Below are 26503 nucleotides of genomic sequence, written 5' to 3'. Positions count from 1 at the left end.
TGTATCGTCTTTGATTTCTCTCATCAGTGTCTTATAGTTTTCTGCGTATAGGTCTTTTGTGTGTCCTTAGGTAGGTTTATACCTAGGTATTTTACTCTTTTTGTTGCAGTGGTAAATGGGAGTGTTTCCTTAACTTCTCTTTCAGATTTTTCATCATTAGTGTATAGGAATGCAAGAGATTTCTGTGCATTAATTTTGTATCCTGCTACTTTACCAAATTCATTGATTAGCTCTAGTAGTTTTCTCGTAGCATCTTTAGGATTCTGTTTTGTATAGTATCATGTTATCTGCAAACAGTGACAGTTTTACTTCTTCTTTTCCGATCTGGATTCCTTTTACTTCTTTTTCTTCTCTCATGGCTGTGGCTAAAACTTCCAATACTATTTTGAATAATAGTGGTGAGAGTGGGCAACCTTGTCTTGTTCCTGACCTTAGAGAAAATGGCTTCAGTGTTTCACCACTGAGAATGATGTTGGCTGTGGGTTTGTCATATATGGCCTTTACTATGTTGAGGTAGGTTCCCTGAGTGATTGATTAAATAAATAAATAACTACAATTTATTCTCTCACCTTCTCTAAGTCCCCAAGTTCTTAGAGAAGGATTTTTGTCTGTCCCGTTAGTTAGGCTCTAGACCTTCAAGAAAACTGACTTTTAAATAAGTAAGATTTTTTATAAAACTATTTACCACTCAAGTGTGAATTGTACAACTACATTTGCTTCAACATGCTAGACCATTTTTAGGGGACTTTTGTATTTTGAGTCAAAGCACCCTACTGTTAGTGGAGACTGAACAGGTGCCCATACACTGGAAGCCTGGCCCAGCCATTGGACGTGTTCATAACACTGAGAGAACGTGATAAGGGCAAAAGCCTCTTACGTAACAGCCAAAGTCATCCTCCCAGGTGCCTCATAAACGAAAATAAAACCCCAAATCTTAAGTGAGGTAAGCAGTGCCCTTGTAAGCCTCTCACTGGCAGCTCTCGTGGGAACCAGGTGCTGGGCAGCTCTGATATCTGAGGAGTGAGGCCACCATGCTGGGGAGCACAGGGCTTGAGAGTGTTGGACCCCAGAGCCAGACTATTGGGCATCCACACGGCTCACCATCCTGAGCTGGGTGATCCCACATGTGTCACATAAAATCGTCACCTTGGTTTCCTCATTTATAAGATATGGATAGCACCGTCCTATATCTCAAAGGGTTACTGTGAAAATAAAGAGTTATTGTAGGTAGAATGTTTCATATGATGCTTACCACACAGTAAGTGTTCAAGAGTAGCTGGTTACTATTATAGTTCAAAATAGTCCTGGGTTCAATTACAGCCCCAAAGTTTGTAATTTAATATCTTTTTCAGGTAGTTTCCTTCACTTCCAATTGGTCTCAAGGAATTCTGACTGATTAAATGGTTAAGCAGTACCTTTTAAGAGTATGTGGCAGTTCTGGAGATGGAGGGTGGTGACGGTTGCACAATATGACTGTACTTAAATCTCGCTTATATGATTAAAATGGTCAGCTTAATGGATATTGTACCATTTCTTTTAGTGCTATTATCGCTCTTAAAAATTTATTTTATTGAAGTAGAGTTGATTTACAATGTGTTAATTTCTGCTGTACAGCACAATGATTCAGTTATGCATATATATATATATTCTTTTTCATATTCTTTTCCATTACTGTTTATCACAGGATCTTGAATATTCCTGTGCAATACAGTAGGACCTTGTTGTTTATCCATCCTATATACATTAGTTTGCCTCTGCTAATTCTGAACTCCCCTACTCCCCTCTCCCTTGGCAACCACAAGTCTGTTCTCTATGTCTGTGAGTCTGCTCCTGTTTCATAGATAAGTTCATTTATGTCATATTTTAGATATAAGTGATATCATATGTACCATTTTTTTTTTTTTTTTTTTAAAGAGTGTAAGATGAGACTTTGGAGTGAAATTGTCATATTAACTGAAACTCCCTGGTTTCAGTCATGAGGAAAAGGATGCTCAGAAACATACAACTTTGGCCCAAAGTCACAGAGTGGGCCTCTAATGATGCTGAGAATAGAAACTGGCTTCCCAAACTCCCAGACACTGTTCCAACCACCAAACAGAGCCTCCCGTCATTCACTTATCTGCTGACTTCTACACCAGACACAGCAGAAGGAACAGCTGAAATCCAAACTAGTCATTGGAAAGATATCATTTTGGAGGGGATAAACAACGAGGGCCCATAATTTTATACGTGTGTGTAATTTAATTATGTATTTCGAGGGGGCTAGAGTTAGCAATACTCAAGGGTGGGGGAAATCATGATCTGATATTCAAAACAGTCTTTTGATAGAAAAGAAAATGTCACAGAAAACCTTAAAGTCTCTACATCCAAAAAAACTGCTAAGGCAGGGAAAGAAGTTTAACCAAAAAAAAAGGTGGTACATTTCTACGAGCTGTCTCAACTAAGAGCACCGACTACACAGTAAAATTAACCCATACAGCTGTAATTATGATGAGAGTAACGAGATCTCATGAATCCGCAGTTTCCGTGGATCATTATGTAATAAGAAGTGGACAATGTTTTGCCTTCTGTGATCACACTAAGGGAACCTAACTTCTCTCACATGAATCATCCTGCAAAGGTGACTTTCAAATTTCCTGCGTGATTAAATCCAATTTAATCAATATTTACTAAGCACCCACCACGTGCAGGGAACTGTCCTCAGGACTGGGTGTGAAAGCAAAAACAGTGGAAATAATTCTTGTACTGGGTGTACAGTGGAGTGGTATCACAGGTCATTTAACTCAAGAGCATGGATAAAGTGACTACTTGCATAGCACGGCAACATCTAGAGCGTTTTGATCAATGAGCCCATAAGCCCATGAGCCCATGAGAAGAGAGGGGCTGCCTGAACATGCCCTTCCTTCAGTGAGTCTCAGACCCCACGTGCTTCTCAGAGTACGTGCACCTGCCCGTTAAGAGTACTTCTACTGAGATGTGACACATATATACAATGGAATATTACTCAGCCATAAAAAGAAACGAAATTGAGCTATTTGTAATGAGGTGGATAGACCTAGAGCCTGTCATACAGAGTGAAGTAAGTCAGAAAGAGAAAGACAAATACCGTATGCTAACACATATACATGGAATTTAAGGGAAAAAAATGTCATGAAGAACCTAGGGGTAAGATAGGAACAAAGACACAGACCTACTAGAGAACGGACTTGAGGATATGGGGAGGGGGAAGGGTAAGCTGTGACAAAGTGAGAGAGAGGCATGGACATATATACACTACCAAACGTAAGGTAGATAGCTAGTGGGAAGCAGCCGTATAGCACAGGGAGGTGAGCTCGGTGCTTTGTGACCGCCTGGAGGGGTGGGATAGGGAGGGTGGGAGGGAGGGAGACACAAGAGGGAAGAGATATGGGAACATATGTATATGTATAACTGATTCACTTTGTTATAAAGCAGAAACTAACACACCATTGTAAAGCAATTACACCCCAATAAAGATGTTAAAAAAAAAAAAAAGAGTACTTCTCCTGTTTAAAGATAAGTACTTCTTGTACATCATGACTTTTTTTTTTTTTTTTTTTTTTTCCCATCCTGACTTTCAACACAGCCAGTGGTTTATCTGTTACCCAACCTCAGTCTGTTCCAGTGTCAGAGGAAATATTGGGACATTTAAAGGTAATTTTGACTGTAGATGAATTTTCACCTCACACTATGACTCTAGAATCTAAGAAGCAATTCCATGAGCTAACTACCATGTGGTTAAGAGTTAGACCATCCGGTGTGGTTCTCAGCTCCATTATTTAACCTGCTGGGTGATGTTAACCTCTCTGTACCTCCGTTACCTTATCAGTTACAACCAGGAAAATAAGAATATCTGCCCTCTTACGGTCATGGTGAAGATTAAATGAGAAAATGTGCATGACACAAAGCAGTGCTTACTGCACAGTAACTACAGTCATTGTTGTTGTTAACACACATGCATCTAACTGCAATACAAGGCGGTCACGATAAGAGTTATACAGGAGGTAAAAAGTGCAGGAGTGCAGAAAAGCCCAAGTAAATCCCTTGGGAGAGTCTGGAAGGGAACTAAGAAGTTTTGATGAAGGAAGGAGTGGGTAGAGGGTGGAATGGGGATAGTGGGTGACCAAGAGCAACATGAATGAAGACACAGACAGCTGAATGTTCAAGGGCAATCCCAAGGAGTGACAAATATTGGAACTGACTGCACGTGGGCATATTTGTACAGGAAGTAGCAGAGTCCTCTTGGGACCCCAAAATAGGGAGTCTGGAATGCCAGGCTCAGAAGTCATAAATGTTGCAAGCGATGTGGGAGTCATCAAAGACACTCTGAGCAGAAGTGTCTCAGCTCCCCAGTGGAAGATAATTCAGTGTGGCAAGATGGACTGGAGAGGGGAGACCCATAGCAACGATACAAGTGAGGAGGCCTAGGTGATGGTGAGAGCCCAAGGGGGAAGGGCAGGGGAGAAAATGACAACAGCAACTGAGACGAGTCTGAGATGGAACATACCACCAAACTGTTAAAGCAAACCTTTGGACAACTGTCAAACCATGATTTGTAGACAACCTGACTCAGGCTTAATACTAAACTGGCAATACTGGAATAGAAATAAATTCTGGCAGTGGCCTTCCTATAAGCCAGACCTGATCCCATAGCCATGCAGTGGCCAACACTATCCTATAAATAGTCCAGTTCTATAGAAACTTTATAGCCACTATTAAAGAAGCACCCCAGGCAGCATTCATCATATATGTATTAGTATAAACACATGTAGAAAAACTTTTCAAAAACAAAGAAGTCAGCGGGCTAAAGGAATATTCTAACCCTTTATACTTCCATAGCAGTATTTCAATGGGCTCTTCACATATTTCACAAATGTTTCCAAGCTTTAGTTTCCAAATTAAAATGTATGCTAAATCCTTCTCTAAATCTGGGCTTTAAAAACGATGCCTTGTTTGAAGGAATGTGCATTTAATTACGATATCCCTGGGAGCTATGAATCTCTAGGAAATCGTCCAAAGATCTTTCTTAGTTTGATTCAAGTAATAAATATTCAAAAAGGGTGGGGTAAGCAGAACTACAGAGGAAGCCTTGAAGTGAACAATATGGGGCAAGTTTTTGTTATTTAAGTAACAACCTGCAGAGGAAGACTTAGCAATAACGATTTCCTTTTCATCATCCAGAGAATCTTCAAACTTAGCTTCTTCGCAGACTTAACACAAGCAATTCATGTGGAAAGAAAATTAAACAGCGTATAAATGCTGATGGTCCCTATGTCACCATTTAGGAGAGACTTGCGAATTCAGACACACCAAATCTGAGAGGGCAAAGGCAGGCAATTATTTCTTCCTAGAAAAAAATTATAAATTTTGTACTTACCTAAAATATTTTCATGCCTCAGCATCACAGTGTTGTACAACTCTGTTTCCCTGAACCACGACTTCTCATCCCGGGAGGAGAAGATCTTCACAGCGACATTCTCCCCCTGCCAACTGCCCCTCCACACCTCACCATACCTGCCTTTCCCTGTGGAAAGCAACACAGAGGTGACCTTGGACAGTAGAACAGGACAGGTAGCCAACGAACTTCATGCTAGCAACTCTTAACCCCTCCCATGGAAAAACACAACCCAGGGGTATAAATACCACTACTTTTTGCCTGTAAAGACATCCAAAAATAAGGTGGAAACTGCCCCTCCCGGCCACCCTACTGTGCTATCGAATGAAACACTCTCGGAATCTGCATCTGTACAATGGGCTGCTAATTACAAAGTTTACCTTTACATTCCTCTATGAAAAGGTATGAAATGCGTATGGTTTGTAAAAGCACATGAAAGTTAGTGAAACTTAGAAAATGGTACAGATTATTAGATTTCAGTGTTGACGAAAGCCAAAAAGCGTGTATGGGGCTTAACTGAGTAACTTACTTGATTCCTTCCCTTAATAAAGGATCAACATCGGCATTTTCTAAGAGTCCGCATTTGTGAATTTACATATGCATTTATATTTTTCACAAAAGAGATCACTGAGTTTGAGATATGTGTTCTGAAGGATTAACACACACACGCACACACACACAGAGCAATGCTGTGTAGGAGATCGACAGACAGCCACTGCCGTCCTTAAAGGATTTCTTGGCGGAGGATATATTTCAAAAGAGGATTTGCAAGGTCTTAAACACATAATCCCAGAACAGTCCCGATTTCTGACACTGGTCATGGGTGTTCGCCTGCAAGACAGTCCCTGTGATGCCACAAGTGGGTGGCACTGAAAAGGCCACTTGGAGAAAACATTTTCAAAAAATGGTGACGAGTTGTGATCTGATCTGAGGAGTTCGTGCCCCCTCCTGCAGCCCCAGCACAACTGTCAGCTTGTCAACTACATGCTCTTTTGGATTAGTCACTGGTATTTAGTAGGGACATTGCTTATCGTAAGGAAATCTAGATTGAGCAGTTTTGATTATGTTTTGTTTTTGTTTTTTCTGTTTTGCAGTACGCGGGCCTCTCACTGTTGTGGCCTCTCCGGACGCGCAGGCCCGGCGGCCATGGCTCACGGGCCCAGCCGCTCCGCGGCACATGGGATCTTCCCGGACCGGGGCACGAACCCGTGTCCCCTGCAACGGCAGGCGGACTCTCAACCACTGCGCCACCAGGGAAGCCCTTGATTATGTTTTGATTATGTCTGCTCCCGTTTTTCTCCTTAATGACAGGTAGGTGATCAGGGAGGTTGGGAGGAGGAGGGAATTACCGCGAGACTGGGGGGATCAACACGGGGTATGATCAAGGTAAAGGCAGACGCGGCACCTGGAAAACGATGCAGCAGGAAATACGAGTTGCAGGGCAGCGGGGCTTCCTACCAAGGCAGGTGGCTGCTGGGAATCCCAGCTGGTAATAAGCTGCTGCAGCACCACCTATACATACAGGAATGCAGCTCTTTGCTGGAAAACTGAGCTGCTGAGAACCCAAACATGGAGAGAGAAAGCACGTCTGTCCAGGAGATTATGTCTGGACATAATCAAAACTGCTCAATCTAGATTCCCTTACGACAAGCAATGTCCCTGCTAAATACCAGTGACTAACCCAAAAGAGCGTTAAATGAAGCCAGTAAGTGGTCTTTTGTGGGCCACCGTCAAGTCACAAAAATAGTATTTAGTGCAGGATTAATTGGAATAAAGTCATAGCAATTGCCCAGCATTTGTCGTTTAAGATGAAGGCTAGTGCTAAGATCTACAAAATCGACTGCTACAAAAGAGAAGGCTCATCTATTCCTGCCTTTGGTTCCATTCTGTATCTTTATTTGCCCTTTGTCCTCATATTCTCATTAGGAAGGAGAGAAAAATATCCCAGAGCATTGTGGACATTACTATACAGTTGCCTTAAATCCTTTGTTTTAGAGCAAACAGAGATAGATGTCAGCGTAAGTAGACAGAATTGAAACAGAAACCTACTTAAATGGTTTTCAAAGGCTGTTAAGTTGTCAAATGCTTTTTGCAAATGCAACCTTATGCAGAAGTCCCTGAAAACAGAAGAAGAGCTGCCCAAAAGTCCTGGCCATGGAGACCCAAAACGGGGGGGGGGGTCCCCTAAAGCACCTAAAATTTGGAGATTCATTGATCACCATCTGTAACAACGGATCTAGTCCAACTTCTCATGTTTTTCAACCAAAAATGGTAACATCCGAACAGTTCATTACATACATTTTTATTCAAGCCTGTACTACATGAACACCAACTAGATGCAACTGAAAGGCACGGCTCTTTAGCACTGAGCCAATAAAACGCTATAACTGAACATAAGCTATTTCAAAATATGCTGAAGAACATCTATACAACCGGAAACAGTATGCATTTTTAAAGGTGCAGTATTATTTTGCCCTTTGGACTCTGGGGTCCATCTCTGAGGACCGGTCATGAGAGCTGCTGCTCTCTCTCTGAATGGTGAGTGGCCATGGGACAGGAGGATGGGGGGTAATGTCCCCCTTCACTTCTTACCCCTACCCAGGTACCCTTGTTCATAATCAAATAGGATGTTAGCTGGTACAAGAGGACAACTCTGGTTGTAAGCAGTGAGCACACTGGGGGCTTTTCCATTTTTAGTTTCTCTACGCACAGTCCACCGTGGAGGAGAAGCATGAAGCTGGAGTTGAGAAACAGTTGCAGTAGCTACAGACGTAGAGAAAAGGCAACAGGCTCCTGCTGGCCACCTGTGTGCCTGAAGGTGGCAGTCACTTCTACTACCTCTGCCCGCCACCCCCTTCCACTACTGCATTTGGGGGTGTCCTGGTTTCCATGAAAACAGGAAGAAAAGTCAGAGGATAGCAGCCAAGTGGTGAAGGCAGCCTATGTTGGCCCGTCACCTCCCAAAAGCAAAAGATGATACGGCAAGAGCTGCAAAGCCAGCCCCCCAAAACTGGGAGAACCAGGAGAGTATGGAGATGTTTCTAATCCATCATTGCTACTGTGGCCATCCCTGCATGCCATCTAAAGGAGAAATTAATGAAAACTGTCATGTGACTTGCAAATGCCCACCTCATAAAACTAAAACTAATAAAAATCAGGACTTTAAAGAAAAAAGCATTTGCACCACCTTCCTAGAGGGCAATCCGGCAATATATAAGACAAGCCATAAAAAGTCACAGATTTTGACCCAGGAACCCCAATTCCTAGAAATTTATTCTGCGTACTCAAAAGAAGCAACATGTGCAAAACATTTTTCAAACAGTATTGTTAAAGTTATCACGCAATAGACAATTACATAATCTTCAAAATACCTGTGATGTGTACAAATACATGAAAATGTGTGTGAGCTTAAAACTGAAAACAGGGACCAATTATACACACACTATGATTATATCTCTATACAAATATGTTCCAATATGGGAAAAAATGTGAGAGGCCACAGAGAAATGTACACAGCTCTTATTTAAATAAAGCAGTTATGAAGGGTAGCTTTGGTACATTTATTTCATTTTTTTTTAAGGCAGGGGAAGAGTGAGGAAGTATAAAATTACAATAATCAAGTTTACTGTCCAAAAGCCGACTTACCTCAGATTCCCCAATGCCTGTGGTCTGGAGCAGCCATGTTAGTTCATTTTCAAGCATTCCCATCATCCGGAAGGGTCTACTTAAAACTGAAATCTTTTGACTGGGCACTCTGTATCCTGCCTAGTGGATACTAGTTCTTTGACAAGAACTTCACCAAGTTCAAGTGCTCCAACACAAGTCACAGATTAGAGGCATACTACCACATGGCTACCTCACATCTCCTGACGTTTAACAAGCAAGAGGCAACACGAAGCAGATTTTCCAAGGTCCATCCTACTTCTAGAACCACGGCACATAACCCGCAAAGAAAGGGAAAAAAGAATTACCAACACACTCCAGCAGTGTGATCTGACGGGCTACTGTTCTTTGTACCAGGAAAGGAAGACCAGAGCCGCTTCCGGACGTACACGAATGATCCAATAAATCCTGCGGTTCAAAACAAGGAGAAAGAGAAAGTATTGAGGAACTGCTCCCAGGTTAGAGTATGAGCGTGCACGTGGGTGTAACTGGCATGGAGGCAGTGGTCTTGGACACATGGCCCGTTCGTGTGCATGGAAAGCCCCACTGGAGGAAGAACTGGTCTCACTTCTTAGGAAAACCAGAAGCTAGCCCTTTCCCTAATATGGGATAGGTTTTCCTGAGGGATGAGTAGTCCTTTCTTGTATCCAGAGTTTTAGAAGAAAATATATAAAGAAAGAAGCTGAGTGGACAAAGTCAAAGATGTAAATTAAAAAGTCCAACATGCAGGGCTGAGCCCAAGGGGAAACAGTAGCTAGAAGAGAAAATGGAGCAAAAATCGAAGGCCTTCAAGTCCAAGAGCTGAGCAAAATTGACCATATTCGGCCCTGCTCAGAATACCTATCAAAGGATGCACTTTAGTTGACATGCCAAGGAACTCTAATAAGGAACAAACAAATTAGGAATAAGAACCAAATGACTCTAATGTTGTTTGTCTTGTAAAGACTCCAGTGGCCATCTGAGTCCTCAGACTGGTACACTCAAGCAGAGAGGGCTACCTGGATGGAGGTTACTAGGTAGGTGGGGAACAAGAATCACAAAATTAACACCTCTATGTCATTTCTCTTTTTTTTGTTAACAGTTGTCTACTTTTTAATTTAAAAAAAAAATTTTTTTTATTGAAAGACTCTTAAATTCTATAGTGCTTTACAATTTTCAAAAGTTTCTCACACGTGATTTCATATACTGTACGTCATTCTCAATGTCAGTTACCCACAAAGCAGAGAGAAAAAATACGACTTTCATTGAAACATAAAACCATGCCCCAAATCTACTTCTAAAAATGAACACACTGCAAAAAAGATTCCCAATTAGTTCATTCATAAATTTTCCCTTCTTACTCTCAGTGCAAGCCAAGAAGCAGAAGCATTTTTGAATCAGGAATGGATTATCTATAATAAACAATATTGTGCCCATGGTGATCGTGGGAAGGTTGCAGTAATGTTGATCTAACACTCCCCAAAGCTGTCCTTTCCCAAACATTTTAGCTGGCCTGTTACATGAATACATTGCCTTGTTTGAGTTTCATTGTCTTTTACTTACTCTGAGCACCACTGTGAAGTACTGTTGATCAGCAAAATTACCAAAACCTGAACATCTAAAGGAAGAAATTTAGAATCCTTAGAAGCCGCAAAATGGATATTCAACAAGAAACTGAATGTAGATGAAGTAGAGTTTCACATCTCCCTATCTCTTTTGCTGTTCGTTTTTCTCTTTATTCATTCAATTTTTTTGAGAGAATAATTCTGAAATTACTATAGAACTAATGTGTTGTTTTTTCATAATGTACAATCCTGGTTCTAAACCTAGTTCATAGACTTCAGGGCGGGCGGAATCGACCAAAGACTAACAAACATCTACTTCAACTCTTGGATCCCAAAACTTCTTTTTCAATGTAGGAGAGCTGTTTAGTAAGGTACGCATTGCTGAGTCATATAAATGAGAATATCACTTAAATAAGCAAGTATGTAGACCAATAATGACAACTTGTTTTTAAACAGTGTTGTTTACTGTGTCATTATATCGTGATATACTGTCATCTAAAACGGTTGAGTTGAGAAGACTATTTTAGCATATTTGAAAGCATTCTGCTTTCAAAATTATAGAAGCCATTTAAATAATAATTTACACTAGAGATTCCTATCAGTGCCCAATGTGATTAGTTATGTTAGCAGCTCTGAGGAACAAAGTTCTGACTACTGCTAAAGTTTTGTCAAGATTCAGCGTTGTATCGTCCTTGCTCCTAACTCAATGAATTCATTTAATTTGCCTTAAAACTTGAAACAAACTTCTAAATACACTTCTAAAGAAAAACTATATTTTTCTACTTTTTGAATGAAATGTCCTTTTCTCCTCTTTTCCCAGTTTCACTGTAGCACAATTAAATAGGTAGGTAAAGGGAAGCTAAACGAGGTTCCTTCCCCTTTATTTTCATACAAAAAAAGTACACTTGACTGTGGTCCAGTCATGGGGAAGGCAGGAGGATGGGATATTTCCCAGCCTGTATCAGCCGCCATCAAATGTTTTAATAACTCGCCAAGGGTAGTAGTCCAGGTGTAGCACCTGAGCTACAGTGACTGGTGAGGGCAAGTCTTCCCCAGCAAAAAGGCTTAACTGCAGAACTCCCGGACACTTTTAAGTCTGTCGTCTAGCAGAACAAGACTTAATACAGATGATCTTACGTGATGGCATTAAATAACACTGAATCACATTAAAAGCTACCACCTTGACCGTCTTTCAATTCATCAGCCAATGACAAGGAGAGTCTCGATTTAGTACTGGCATGACTTTAACATCTTTCTAACACAAATCTTCACCTTTTTTTAAAGGGGGCATCCTACTCAGCACAGTGCCCCGTAGAATGTTATTACTTCTCCCTTCGGCACTCGATGGTAACCTATTCGATAGCATGCAATCCCTTTTCTCACTTAAAGTTTAAAGGTGCTCTAAAATTAACACTTGACAAACAATTTTAAAAAGTGAAAAAAGGAAGACAGTTGCTTTCGATGTGATTTCATCATTTTAAAATGTGCAAAAGAGTAACTTTAAAACATACAAATACGATGGTTCCAAACCCTGTGCTAGGGTAGCTGCTAGCCACACGCTGACACTGAGACAGTGAAATGTGCCTGATCTGAACCGATATGTGCTGTACGTATAAAATACACAGATTTTTAAAATTTAGTTTAAAAAAAAAAAGATGCAAAATATCTCATTAATAATTCTTTAATTATATGTTGAAATGATAATAATTATATATGTTAGGTTAAGTATATTCTTAAAATTAATATCACCTGTGAGGTTTTCTTAAACTTTTTTTAAGATGGCTACTGGAACATTTAAAATTACAGATGTGCCGCACGTATTGCTATTGGACAGCACTGGTTTAACCAAATGAGTGCAGTCCACAAGGGGGCGGCACAGGAGCACGAAAAATTTCATAGCTGCTTTTTTGGACGTCAGGTTTTAAAAGTCTTAAATTACAGGGCGCTGAAATAATCTAGAAGGGAAAGTGATTTTTAATATTAAGCAAAAGGTGCTTTTTTTGAAAGCACTTTTACTGCTAAAAATAGAGGAACTGAGTACCATAAATTCCAAGCCCTCCCCCACCATCAAAATTATAGGCAACCATTGTCTGTCCCTGTCCCCTTACTCCCAAAAGAAAAATAACTACCAAGGATCGACTAAAATAAATCCACTCCCTCATTTAATGTAAATGTCTGTCTAAAATAAATGTTCTCATGTAGAGGAGACTGAACTCACATAGGGGTGCCGGCATATACTTGCTGAAGACATAAGTGACCAGTAGTAGCATGTGTGCACTCACTGTCCAGTCACCAGTTACTGGTTAGCATTTCGTGCTTGAAATAAGAAAGCATCTTCAGCCATCTGTGTTATGCTCGGGGTCCCCTGGGGCCACAAACTCACTGCTAACGTGCTGTCTCCGACATTGGTGGTGATGAGCCCTTCGATGGTGCCATACTCCACATCTCTGGGGTTGAGGCGTTCTTGGTTGCGCCTTTTAAATTTTCGGAGAGCAACTCCCAGCAGGCAGGCTAGAAGGCAGACTGCAAACACTACAGACAGAATGATGAGGCCAACCTCCAAGTGGAAATTCTGTGTTCCAGGAAAGGATTTCCCTGGAGATGGGAGAGAGAAGGGTAACTGGCCGTAAGGCTCATTGTTTACGTATTATTTAGCATAACCAATGCCTGACAAGTAGCTCGCTCCTGACCCTGACCACACAGTCTCACAAGCCACAAAGTGTTGAAACTGAAAGACTTCCTGATACCTGGCCAACGGCCCAGTCATTTAACCATTATTCATTTAGACACAATAGGAGTTTGAAAAAATTCCACTGAGAACCAATTTATTAATGCATCTATGTGAAAAGTGTTTTTAAAATATAAAGTACTACACAAATCTCTGATACTATCCTTATTAACCTGGATTTGATCTGTAAGGATGTTTTACCATCAAGCCCTTACGGACAGACACTATGCTGTAATATTCCTATGAGAAAGTGCTATCTGAGTTAAGACCAAATGATCCAATCTGTGGTCTCTCTCTTCAATGTATCTTGGAGGTCTACTGCTGAATTCTCATTGCTATTACATGATGATTTCTGCCTAGGAACCTATTCATTCACCTGTTCTCTAACTCGCTTATTCAACATTCATTCACTCACTCAAAACGTTCTATCCTTGATTCACTCACTCACCTGATCACTCATTCACTCTCTGGCTCAGACATTATTACATACCCATTCAAACATGTGTGCATTCACTCGAATACTCACATGTCACTCGAGCAAATATTCACTTTTGAGTTAAATCAAAGTTTCTCAGTTGCATAGTGAAGGTCCATAATTAAAAGATCCTAAGGCGATAATCACCTCTGAATTTCAGACCCTTTCCTGACATCACGTCACCAAGCCCTGTTCCCTACGTATGCCTCACTCTCTCCACGTCCCTGGCCTCTTCAGCCATCCAATCTCAAGCCGAACTTCCTTTATAAATTTCTTTTAACTTTCCAAATCCAAATTAATCAACAACTTGGCACATGTCACTTGTATGATAAAGTGTAAAGCTAATTATGTACAGCATTGAATTATGAATATTGCGCCTCCCTAATTAAATCAGAAATTCCTTAAGAAAATAAATTCTGTGTCACAACTCTAATCTGGCAGAGTGTTCTGCAGATTAGAAACTTTTCACCCTGCAGGTATCATTTCTACATGAATGCAGACATTTCTTCATGGTCCATCCACTCTATTAATAACAAACTCACAAGGTTTAAGAATTTATCCCATCAAGTACCGTTTTAGGTTTAACCATTAAATACTTGACCTCGCTTATAAAAACATCTCTTTTTATTAAAAACTCTCTTTTATTATGGAACCCTATTTGCTTATCAGACTTTAACCTTTTCTATATGCCTTAAGGTCCTCACCATAACTTCAAAAATTATGAATTATGTAACATGATCTTGTATCAGTTTTTTACATTTTTCTGTCTCCTCCCTTTCTGGCTGACATTTCTCGCCGTGGATGCTCTTAGTAGCCTCTCCTACGGTTTATTTCTTCTTTTGTGAGTGCAAAATTGGTTAAGTACGTCTATTAAAAATGTACTATATATTAAGAGAGTAAATTTGGCTTGGAATGAGTCTACAAAGACCAAGGTACATTCATGTTTGTAGGGACTCTGAGAGAGCAATTTAGGGCTCATTTTATGAGGAAACAGTTTCAGAGGAGGACTGAAATCCATATTGACCATAATACGGAGAAGATTCCACATAAACTACGAGGTTGATGTGAAATCTCACCCAGCTTCAAGTTTCGGTGATAGATTGCTGGGCATCAGATGGGTGATGGATTGCAGGGCATACAGGTTGTCTCCTTCCTCATAAAGAAGGGAAGGTATTCCACTCAGACATCAGAATCTTATGTTCCACTTTCCTCCCTACACACTCAACACAGAGATGAGCATTTACAAAGCAGAACTGTCTCAGAAATTATGACATCATAGCTCCTTTCAGAAAAGGATGTCAGGAGCTGTTCACCTGCTCATGACCACCAAGAGAGATCTGGTCAGCCAAGCCATCCCCAAGGTAGACATCACCTTGCTCACTTTCCCAAAAACATCCATCCTCCTTGTAGATTCCAAAAGGCCATGCCTTTCTCCTCCTCACCAGAGGGACTTCCCTTGTCACCCACTGTTGGAAGAGCAGGAGGAAAGCCTTGTAGCTACTTACATCTTTAACCCACACAGAATCAGGACAATACTAACAAAAACCCTTGATCTAGAAATAGAAAAGTCCATGGGAACCTTTAGTGGGCAGCTGGGCGGTGATGTTCCTGTTACACCAGTCCCCTTGGCAGCACTCCACAGCTTGGCCGGGTGACGGCGGGGTCTTACAGGTCATCTTCCCCTGCTCATAGACCTGGAAGCAGCCTTTCTGGTAGACGTGGAAGCCATCGTTTATGCTCAGCGAGGAAAAGCACTGCTGGCCTTCACAGTGGTCCTCATTTCCACAGGAGAGGCCTTCACACACACACATGTAAAGTCTAGGGTTAACCTTGGGCTTCTCATCTGCAAAGGGAAGAGGGGAAGGAAAACAAAAAAAAATCACTGCATGGGTTTTAACCCCGTTGGGGGAACGATACAGTCTCTCCAAGACCATTACAAACACGTTAACCAAAGTCAGGTGAAGTATCACCACTGGCCATGATTTCCATATTTCTGCTGTCTTGTAACTCTCAGCTGACCAACCACCAAATAATAATCACGTCTCAAGATACGAATGTGTTGATATAAGCTGGGTACTCTTTTATAGCCTATACTAGGCCAAAGAATGATTATGATCTGTCCACAGGTTTCTGAAAATGAACTTCTCCCACTGTGGTTTTCATGGTATCTTTGGTCTGATGGGCTCTCACATCCCGATTCTTGAACCAAAATAAAATGTTTTACCAGAACGTAATGCTCATCACCTTTATTTTGTGTTTTAAAACGAGGCTCCTAAATACATGGCGCCTGTCAACACCAGCTCCCGTTACCTCCACACGAGCCTCCATCGACTACTAATACAGGATTGCTGACATTGCTGCCGTCACCTGTCTGCTTCAGAAACACATCAGTATAGTAAGAGTTCCCAAGGATGCACGGTCTATACTTACATATCCATATTATCAATATTTTCAGCTAAACGTCTAGAGTAATTTTTCAGTAGTACAACACTGAAGTTTTCACATTAATTACGAGACTAAACACTGCTTAAACATTTTCAACTGGCAGGAAAAAGTTGGCACCAATTTTTGAGGATGAGGGCACAGAAAGACAAAGGGAATAAAACAATGTCTGAACAGTAAGGTAACAAGTGGGACCAAAGGAATAGCCCACACAGGTGGGTCCAAGGTGCAGGATGGATCATCAGTGAATCACACCGAACCAGACCTCCTAATTGCCTCTTTCTGAAATCACTCATTTGCAGTTTCACCTTTCAAATCACTCCTTCTTTTCCCCTCTTTTGTTAGAGTAATTAGTTCAGACTTGCGGGTCCCAACAGTTTCCACCAGCGGGGAAGGAAAGTGAAGACAGAATGTAAACAGCCGAGTCCCAGAGGCCACTGACTAGCCTGATGACACCAGTTTCACCAAAGCACTGTTCGTATAAAGAGAGTCGCTCTCAAAACTCCCTCCGAAGGTCTACAGCACAGACAGGCTGCCTTCTAATCCCTGACCTCTGTAGCAGGTCTGTGAGAGAGCTGCTGCTTTCTTAAAATATAGCAGGTTGGATGGCTGTGCTTTCAAGAGGAGACCTTAAGGTAAGGTCTTTGAAAATGTCAAGTTCATTTACACAGATTTGTGTGGGTGTGTGTAGAGGTGTGTGGGTTATCTCAGAAAGAGAAAAGGCATTCTTCATCTTTCTTCTTCCCTCTTCAAAGGAGTGAAAAATAGTTCACTGCCCACTGTAATGTGGGTGCCTTGTCCCACAGAGTAAGGGCATGCAGACACACAGACACGAGCCTTCTATTTATAATTGACTTGCTAGGTCTTTTGAAAACCACAAGGGGCTCATCCAAGAGCAAAGACATGCCCGAAAGCAGAAAATCCAAAATAGCCGGTGACAGTGTATGTGTGTCACCAGACTCACCCCCGAGGATCAAGAGCCCGCAGGCATTTTTAATGAGCAATAACTTTAATGAGCCAAGGGACGGTCTTTATTTCTCCCTGCCTAGAGAAATCCAAGAGAAATTCCAGCACCAAGCTATTTCTATGAGGATGAGAAACATATATATCTGTTGACATAATCCAGCAAAAAGTTTACACTTGCCAAAAGCAAGTTGAAAGATAATATTTCTAGGGAGTCTAGACATGCTTGCCACTCTCAAATGGCACAAAGCTGGGCTGAGAGTTGCCAACTATGCTGCCCAACAGGTGATGATCCTTTGGAGGGAAATGGATGGGTGGGGTGAGGGACAGAGTTAGTGGTGAGCACAGCAGAGAATTAAAAAGACTATATTCAAAAACTGGGCAATAAAGCAATTTATGTAAATTTGACACACAAACATGTACTTCAAAACCCTAAATAATTGTTAAAAGTCACTGATATCCAAAAATACATACTTAACACATTAAGGAGGTTGTACCTATCGATGCTGGGTTGGGGAAGTGAGGTTAGTGTTAGGATGAAGGGGTAAAGTGAGAATAATATAGGAGAGGAGCTGATCACAGGCTGATAATGAATTGAGGAGTATGAATCATTCACTCGCTGCACCTACGGTCCCCCAGGAACAACAGCAAACAATAACTGTAGACCATACAGGGTTCACTCATCACTGATCCTATGGGAATGGATGGTCCAGGGTACCAAAGAATTAATGACACTCTGTGGTTCAAATAAAAAACTGTCAATTAAAAAAAATAACAACAATAATAATTTCTCTGGTGTGCCCTCAGAGTGAACTCTGCTCTTAAAGTTCCAGCCGAAACTGAACTCTAGGTGCACAGGTGCAAGAGGCCTACTGCCTTTCCAAGGTCTCTAGCTTTTGAAAGGATGTGGGGACTGTCTGACAGATGTTTAAACTGTAGCCTAGAGAATTTTGCCAGAATTGAGCAGCCTCAAGTAAATACCATCTTTAGTAAGATTCAACCCACTACAGGCAACTCTGCAGTGCATCCAGGCTAAATGAGGTATAGATCTTAATCAGATCTTATCCTGTGGGGTCATAAACTAAGTCGAAAACCAAGGTTTTCATATATATCTTCCCCACCACAATCAGGAAAAAGGGAAAAAAAGGAAGAAAGACAGCTCAGTAATATGTAATAATTAACTCAATCCCTGCTATGGAGGGACTATAAGCCCAGTTCAGCAGTTAGCAAATGGGAAAGTACAAAACCTTCAACAACTTCGCTTCCTATTTTGCTTTTCACCAACATTTAATCTTCTTAATTTGTATATTCCCATATAACTAATTGGCAGAGCCCTTCGTGAATCAATTCTTTTATATACAGCCAGATATAAGTGAAGACCCTAAATTCACGAGAATGACCCCATACACCCATGCACGTGTCTGCACGTACACACACACTTCAGTTAAACGCCACTTTGGCAATTTCACCCGACAGAGTGGATTAGTCGAAGGGATGCCAAAAGGATTTTCTGAGCTAGGATTACTAATTCAACAAAGCAGGTTAAAAGCAAGGTGGTAACATTTTCAGATCTTAATATCCACAAGCCTAAGGAACACGGCAGGCCCCCCAAATGCCTATGACTCACTGTTTTGGTCTTGTTAAAATTTAGGAATAGCCATAACATGTGTGGGCCTGTGATATCTTATTTGGGGTAGCAATGGTGGGTCAGGGAGGTGTGAGAGTTATCACAAAGCTTTTTTAGGGCCCCAAGCAAGGGTCTGTGGACCTCTAATCTCTCAGGCCAGGATATAAATACTCTACACATCAGGGAACGCCGAGGAAGGATAATCACCTTCTGTGACTGATTTTCAACAGTCCAGCCAGGAAGCACCACATCTGATATGAAGCATTTTACACTTGCCTGTGCTAATAACTAGGAGGTGCCCTGGCAGAAGGCAGCCAGTCTACGCTACCTAATTGACACTCATTTAAATAATGCAGTAATTGAAATGTCAAGCCAGAGGTATTCCCTGTGTGCGGTGCTCACCCACACTGTCTGTTCTAAAGGCACCTCCCGGCATTACTCAGTGTCATGGCTGGCACCCTGTGCCCTCTGTAGCCCCAGAACCAGGCCCGTGTGAACACACTCGCAGCCCGCGTCTGGCTGGGAGCAGCAGGGAGTCCTCGGCACCACCTGGAAGGAGCCAGGGCTGGCTCTGCAACCAGAGGTACAGGCTCGGAATCCCAGGGGTTCACCGCAGCCAAAACTTTTAAAAGATTTTTCTTGTTCTGGGCGATATGCTCACCATCTGGACACACCTACTCTCACAGCCTAATCCTAAACTGGCAGAGGAGGAGGCAGAGCAAAGAGCATTGAGGACCTTTTTAAGACTGTCCACAGTTTGGGATAATCTCGTGCCTCGTAGTAAGAGTACCCGCATTTATGTCTTAAGTGGGACTGGAGCAATCTGGGCACAAGCTACAAACGGCTCTCCATGCTCTCCCGCCCACCTGCCCAGTCATGCACTCCAGAATACTCTAAGGCATTTAAACTGATTATCATTCTAAATGGTGAACAAAACCCCATGTTTCCCACTAAAGTCCTTGACAGAAAAGACAAATGAGAAAATGGTCCAAGTCAACCAGCCTGTAGCCGTGATCCCAGGAGTCAGCAAAAGAAACAGGCTGAATCTCTTTTAGGCTCATCTCAAAGCAGCACAAATAATAGGCAGTTATTAGACTACTGCTATAAAAGTCCAATAGCTCAGAACTTTAGAGGCTAAAAAAGGAACCCCAAACATCCCTGGACTCTTTCCAACAGTATAAACGATTCATTCATTTGAAATGACAGCTTATATTAGGCTCATAGATATGGGAGTCCTTCCATCGGCTCCTAATCCAAGAGTGCAGCGTGGCACCTCTCCAGAACCTGAAAGCATCTGAGACCTCTGGCATTAAACAAAGGCTTACGGAAGGATTTTGCAATGCCAGGTATCACTGCCAGCAAGCCTGCTCCTAAGACGGAAACACAAAGGTCTGTCCGGAATGCCTAGTGAAGGGCATTTGATGGCCTGGCAAGAAGGCCGGCTATATGCCCAGAAATAAAAGACACCCAAGTACCTAAATGCTCTCATTATAATAAAACATCCACTTAGAGAAACCAAATCATATTTTCTTTTTTCCTGATCAGAGACTGATACTTGGTAAAGCTGTAAAAGCCAAGAAGCAAATATGTTCCAGGAGTTGAGAGAGAACAGAGGCATTTGAGTAGGATCACATACAAATTAGAATAATGACAACCAGAAACGATGGTAGGGTTTCCACGGTTTTGAACTCATCATGCCTCCACTCCAAATGTGTTCTTCCTCCAGTGTTCCCTCACTGAGCTGACCAGACTCACCCCCACTCAGGTGAACAAGCTTGATTCCACGACCCTAAAAAAGGAGATGCAGGGAATTTCCTGACAGTCCAGTGGTTAGGACTCGGTGCTTTCACTGCCGCGGCCCAGGTTCAATCCCTGGTCAGGGAAGTAAGATCCCTCAAGCTGTGCAAGCTGCCACAAAAAAAAAAAAAAAAAGGGGGGGGAGACACAGTGGTCACCCCGGCCTACAAAAGCCCTGGTTGACCTGCTTTCTGCCTCAGATGCCCTCAGTTCTGGGAAGGGCTCCTCCTGCTTCAGGAGCTCAGGTCCGTTAGGTGTGGAATTCCCTCCATGTGGGATGCTCGGCTCTCTCCCTGCCGACGCCCCCATCCACCCAGTGTGTGCCCATCTTCCCCCGAGATCTCACCTCACCTGTTCCCTCCTCAGAGAAGCGTTTGTTCACACAGCAGCCACCTGTCTATGCTCACATACGTGTGTCTGCATGGCTGCCGACCGTCCAAGTCTTCCCTGCAGACTGTGAGCCCCATGAGGGAAGGAACTGAGCCTGCTTTGCTCACTGCTACGCTCTCCGCAGCTGCCTCAGCACTTGGCAGGAGGACAAGCCTGATGAATGTTTGTTTCAGAATGAATTTTCTCTTCACAGACAGGATTCAGAGGTGGGAAGAGACATGATGCTGGTTTTCAGAGAAGACTGAGCCTATAAAGTCTTTAAATGTCAGCAGAGATCTTCAGGCAAGGCTTAGTCACCAAGCCAGCGTGTCTGTGCAAACCCCTTCTCCCTACAGGAGCTCGCCACAGCGTCACACCTGCTCACCTCCTCGGGCTTACAAGTGTGGAAAATTAGTACTTTCTGTGGTGTGGTAGGTTTTGTGTTTGCTTGTTTGTGTGTTGGAAGAAAGAGGTACAATGCAAGAGTTCCAAAAACAAGGCATAATTTAACACATCAATAGAACAGCAAGGCTTTTATGGGAGGTCCTTCCTTGGATGACTGATCTGAGGACCTTTGGCTACGATGACGCTACGGTGATGAGGATGACCAAAACACAACGAGTGCCTTGGCTTCAGCCAGTTTAGGGAGGTCCTGCAGGACTTGCCTGCTCAGCAGGGAGAAAAGATGCCCCTGGTCTCCGCTGCCCTTTTTCTCCTGTCGGTGAAAACAATGGCGTTTTCAGCAGGGAGTGAGGAAGGGTGAACTACGTCATTTTCCCCTTCTTGCTTTGCTGAAGGTGATACGGAGTCCTAAGTCACCCTGCATTTGAACTGCTGAAGCTGAGCGGGGGGGGGGGGAAGAAAATAAAGAAGAATTCCATCTGTTTATTTTGTGGCTGGGCTGACTCCCGGTCTCTGAAATAATCCGTGTAAGTTAAGCCTATTGCAGCAGTCTCACCTTCTATTTCAAAGCCATAAACTCAGTCTGTGTTTAAATGACTAACAAGTTAAAGAGCACTGTGGGGTATGACCTAAGACGATACCGGTCTGTCTCTTCCATGCTTTTTATGACTCCCTGAACATAGCAAAGACTTAGCTTTAACACATATGCCATGTCTGTGAAGCGACTCCTTCATAAGGGGGGAAATAATGACCCCTTTCCTCATTTTGTCTTCAAACTTCTTGAATCGTCGCTTCAGAGAAACAGATGATTGCGAGGCCTAATGAAAAGCAGCCCGCCGCAGCCCACCCCACATGGTGTTGACAACTCTCGCATCTGAGTGAAGCTCTACTTGTTGGGAGAGTAACAGAGAGGACCACAGACTGAAGAAGGGGGAAAAAGCTGAGGAATTATAAACATTTCAGAGAAGTCATTCCTTGTTCAGATTCAGGAGAGCCAGTGATGTGGTACCATCTATAGCATGTCTTAGGCTAGAAGCTCCGATCACAGTGTGGGAAAAGGTGTTCCTGACTCTTTCTGGTTGTCTCCCCTTCCTCCCGGGATATCTGGAGAGTGCACGGCTGCTCCAGCAAGGTTTTCCTACCCAGGCTCTACACTGAAAATTCTGGTTTTACAGGACACCCTAAACGAGGGCTCTACACGGGAATGGACAGCAGAGAAGGCCCAGCTCCCACTTCTGTTTCTCCTCCACTGCCCTACGCGACCTTTTTCTCTGGGAATCAGGGACAGAACCTCCAAGACTGCCAACCTTTGCTCTGCTTACCATCCGCCAGCCGCCACCACATCCCCACACCCTTTCCGGAAGCTTTCAAATCACAGAGATAAATCCTTCAAAAGATGGGCACGGCTCCAATTTGTTAACAACAGTCTTAGAATGCCAGCCTCTAGGCATCGTGGCACCCAGAGCTAAAGGCGAAAATGTCTAGAATTAGTTAAATTCAGCTAAGTTCTTCCTCTCTAGCTCCCTACCCTACCCCATCCCAGAGAAAAGCGCAGAGGGAACAAGGTAATTTCCAGACTATTTTCTTTCCAGCCCGAATGAAGCCAAAGAGATCAAGATATCCAAGGATGAAAAACTGGGGCAGAGCCCAAGCCTCTGATATTGCTGCTTCCCTATCTCCCAACTTCCCAGTCATGTCCCAAGGCCCTACCAGGTCCAGATCTCCATGAAAGGTCAAAGAAAGAAGGAATCCCATGTCTTCAGTCCCATGAGTACATGCCCTGTGCATCTGTATTCCAGCCTTTATAACTTGATCTTTGTCTCGCCTATCTCCTTTACCCCATCAGTCTAATTAATATGGTTCACAAGAATTCATTAACTCCCAAGTTCAACACGCTTAAGACTGGCTTCCTCATCAGAGACGAAAGATCCTACAGTCACCATAAGACAGTTGAGTGTAGGTCATTTTGAGCTTATTCTTTTTCACCCCGGAGCCCACAGAAAGGCCACAGGTGCCTACACTCAAGGTAGAAACAGGAAGACTTTCTTCAGAATGCTGTGAACCAGAGCTGGCTTTTTAAACACACATGCCTTCCCCCCACACCCCAGCCTCTGGGGCACAGCACACCGTTCCCAGCTTCCACAATAATCTTGGACCTTGGCAGAAGAAAGGCAGCTAAATCTGAGATGTGTCACGAGGCCACTGGCTGAGGAGCAACGATATCTAAACACAAACCAAGGCGAGAGCAACAGGCCAGAGTTTCCACAGACTCCCTTTTGGCTCCTGTGGCTGTAGAGCACTGACGGCCTAAAGATAACCCAAGACTCTAAGAAGGGTCACTTTTAAATAGCAGCTTGAGTACCACCAGTCATTTCAGAAGTATTTCCTTCCAGAGCCTTCTTCCATCCACATCGGCGTGCCAAGCCTGCCCAACGATGGCAAGCCCGCGGCAGAGATGAAAGCCCGGAAGGACATGGAAAGAGTCCCAAAGGGAAACAGACAGCTCCTGACATGCTGATTCTATTCTGTGCCCACATTTGGAGTATAATCTCGCAGAGGGCCACCTTGTAGAAGTGATCTACTGACAATCACTGGGGATTAAAGAGCACGTAGAAAATCAAACAAGACAGTTTTCACTCAGTGCCTCCCCTCTCTAAAACTGAGGCAGGGTTCTCCATGACGGCTACCGTCTAGGAGTGTTTTAGGAAAGCCTTTCCCTCCAGGAGAAAACATATACCTCTCAGTCTGTCTGTCGGACCCCAGTTTGGCTGAGCACGGAGAACTGGTATGGCTTCTTCAGCACGTACCGCACGTACGCAAGCACTGCGGCCACCCACTAACCACACAAGTGCCCAGTGGAACTGCTCAGAGGAGCCTGCTGCTTTTTCGTTTCCTTTTAAGCCAGGGCCAAAGTTCCCAGGATCTTCCTAAGAACCCCTGAGATCTGCTCAGCCCCTCACCTATCCACCCAGGGAGCCCACACTGTCCTAAATGGCAGTCGGCCAGGGGCTGGTGTACAAGGGACAGGTGTGCAGTGGGCTATTTTCAGTTGCTATCTGCTCAAACGGGAGCTGCACATGCTCAGGAGGCAGGCAAGTTTTGGTTGCCTTTCAAACTCTGGGCAGCCAAGAGACGTACACCTTTCACAGCTGCCCGGGCAACCAGCTGCTCGGTCCTCCTCCCAAGACGGGAGCAATGAAAACAGCGTAACCTGGCCAGCCACCATGCCAGCGAGCAAGCTGCACCTCTCATGTCACTGCCCGGGTTATTCTGAGCTGGGCTTATTGACACTCCATGGCAACACAGGAACAAAGGACCAGCTAGAGGGATTTAAATGTCTTGTAAAAGTTGCTAAGAAAGTCAGCAGCTCAGCCTTCTGTTTTCATAACGGAAATTAGTGTTAGATTATTGTCGTTCACTGCTGCTGTTATAATTTGTGAGCTACCTGCAACAGAGGTCTTCTCTTGGAACTAAGGGTTTTGTTTTTGTTTTGTTTTTGTTTTGTTGGCCACCGTCAAGTTGCTATAGTTGGGATGCCTTTGAAAAGGCAGCACGTGGGCCTGTCTGCCCGACCCTGCAGGGGGACTAGTTTTTCCCGTCCCTTCACCTCTAATCCTGCTGTAGCCTGTGATCCACTTCTACCACAAAATTCTTTCAAAGCACACAAAGCGCATCTAATTAATCTTTCAATAGTTCTCGCTGCCCTCAGGATCGAAGACAAACGCCTCATGCACAAGGCCCTGCCAGGCTAGTAGGGCCTCAAATCTCAACCCAAATGCCTTCTGGGAGGCTGCTCTGGCCATGCTGGACCACCCGGGTGGTGACCTGTATCCCCCCACTTCTCTGGGCCTGGCCCTTCCCCTGCCTCAAAAGTCCTTCTCAGTCCTTCCTTTGCTGGTCTAATGCCTGTTCATCCTCCCAAACCCTGCCTGTCCCCAATCCCAGCCTGGTGTGCCATGAAGGCCCTTCCGGCCAACACCCCTAGTGCTGTGCTTGTAACCTTTGTCTCCTCCAACTAGACTGTGACTCTCTGACAGCAAAAACCCCTTCTCGGTATGTTGACATCACCAGTGCCTACCCCGTGTGCTCATGGTAATTTATCAACTGCAAGAATGTAAGATTGTCTTATCACTGATTCTCTTTTCCAAAACTTGGAATACATTCTTTGAAAGGATGATGTCCTTTCTTACCCTGTCCCCAGCCCAGATCAGTTCCTGGGTCTCTTATTACCTTTTCTGTATTATGATAATTATTTATTCATTCATTTGTCAGATATTCACTGACCACCAAATACATGCCAGGCGCTGTTTTAGACACTAGCGAGAAAACACCACCACCAAGTCCTGGCCTCTCTCACCCTAGGCCTCACTTTGCATGGCTGACTTCTCACCACCACGCTGCTACTGCTAAGCATGGCTCTGCGGTAACGGCTCTTGAGAGCTCAGGTAACCCACATACAGAGACACAGTAAGAAGGAAGAAGGAGGCTCACGATGGTGTCTGACTCTGCCTCTCTCCTGAGAAAGGCTTAATTCCTATGCATGGCCAAGAGCCTTCCCTTCAGAAGACACTCTGATTAGCAACACCACTGAATTATCAAAAATCACCCTAACCCTTTGCAAAACTGACAGCGTGAAGCATATGAACTAGGACATAATGTTAAAGATAAACACTGTGTAACTCTGCATGGCATCCTGCAGCATTACATACGTCACAGGAGCCAAAGGTTAAACTGGACTGTTGGGTTTTTTTCTTTTCTCTATCTCTTCCTTATAGCTTTACCAAATGGGTGTGATTTTTTTTTTTTCATTTATACTGGCTTAGTGTAAATACCAGAATTCAGAAGGTAAACAAATGCAGCAAATAAATAAAAGAGGCTGCTCCCTGCTCCAAATCACCGTTTGAATAAAAAATATAAGCAGAGTGGGCTTCCCTGGTGGCGCAGTGGTTGAGAGTCCGCCTGCTGATGCAGGGGACACGGGTTCGTGCCCCGGTCCGGGAAGATCCCACGTGCCGCGGAGCGGCTGGGCCCGTGAGCCATGGCCACTGAGCCTGCAGGTTCGGAGCCTGTGCTCCGCAGC

At 43.4% G+C, this 26503-nt stretch overlaps 1 protein-coding gene across 1 annotated transcript in view; it reads right to left on the bottom strand.

Annotated features, from left to right (window-relative positions):
• Nucleotides 1-26503, bottom strand: part of ACVR1 (activin A receptor type 1) — a 126714-nt gene that overhangs the window by 21491 nt on the left and 78720 nt on the right. Inside the window, exons 4-7 of the mRNA XM_029225033.1 lie at nucleotides 15403-15666; nucleotides 13004-13215; nucleotides 9385-9484; nucleotides 5396-5542 (exon numbers count right to left, since the gene is read on the bottom strand). Coding sequence (XP_029080866.1) covers nucleotides 5396-5542; nucleotides 9385-9484; nucleotides 13004-13215; nucleotides 15403-15666 — 723 coding nt within the window. The remainder of the gene's footprint in view (nucleotides 1-5395; nucleotides 5543-9384; nucleotides 9485-13003; nucleotides 13216-15402; nucleotides 15667-26503) is intronic.

This window comes from Monodon monoceros, unplaced genomic scaffold (genome assembly GCF_005190385.1).
Source record: "Monodon monoceros isolate NGI ecotype Baffin Bay Population unplaced genomic scaffold, NGI_Narwhal_1 Super_Scaffold_16, whole genome shotgun sequence".
Taxonomy (NCBI): Eukaryota; Metazoa; Chordata; class Mammalia; order Artiodactyla; family Monodontidae; genus Monodon; species Monodon monoceros.
This window is presented reverse-complemented; position numbering and strand designations above follow the sequence as displayed.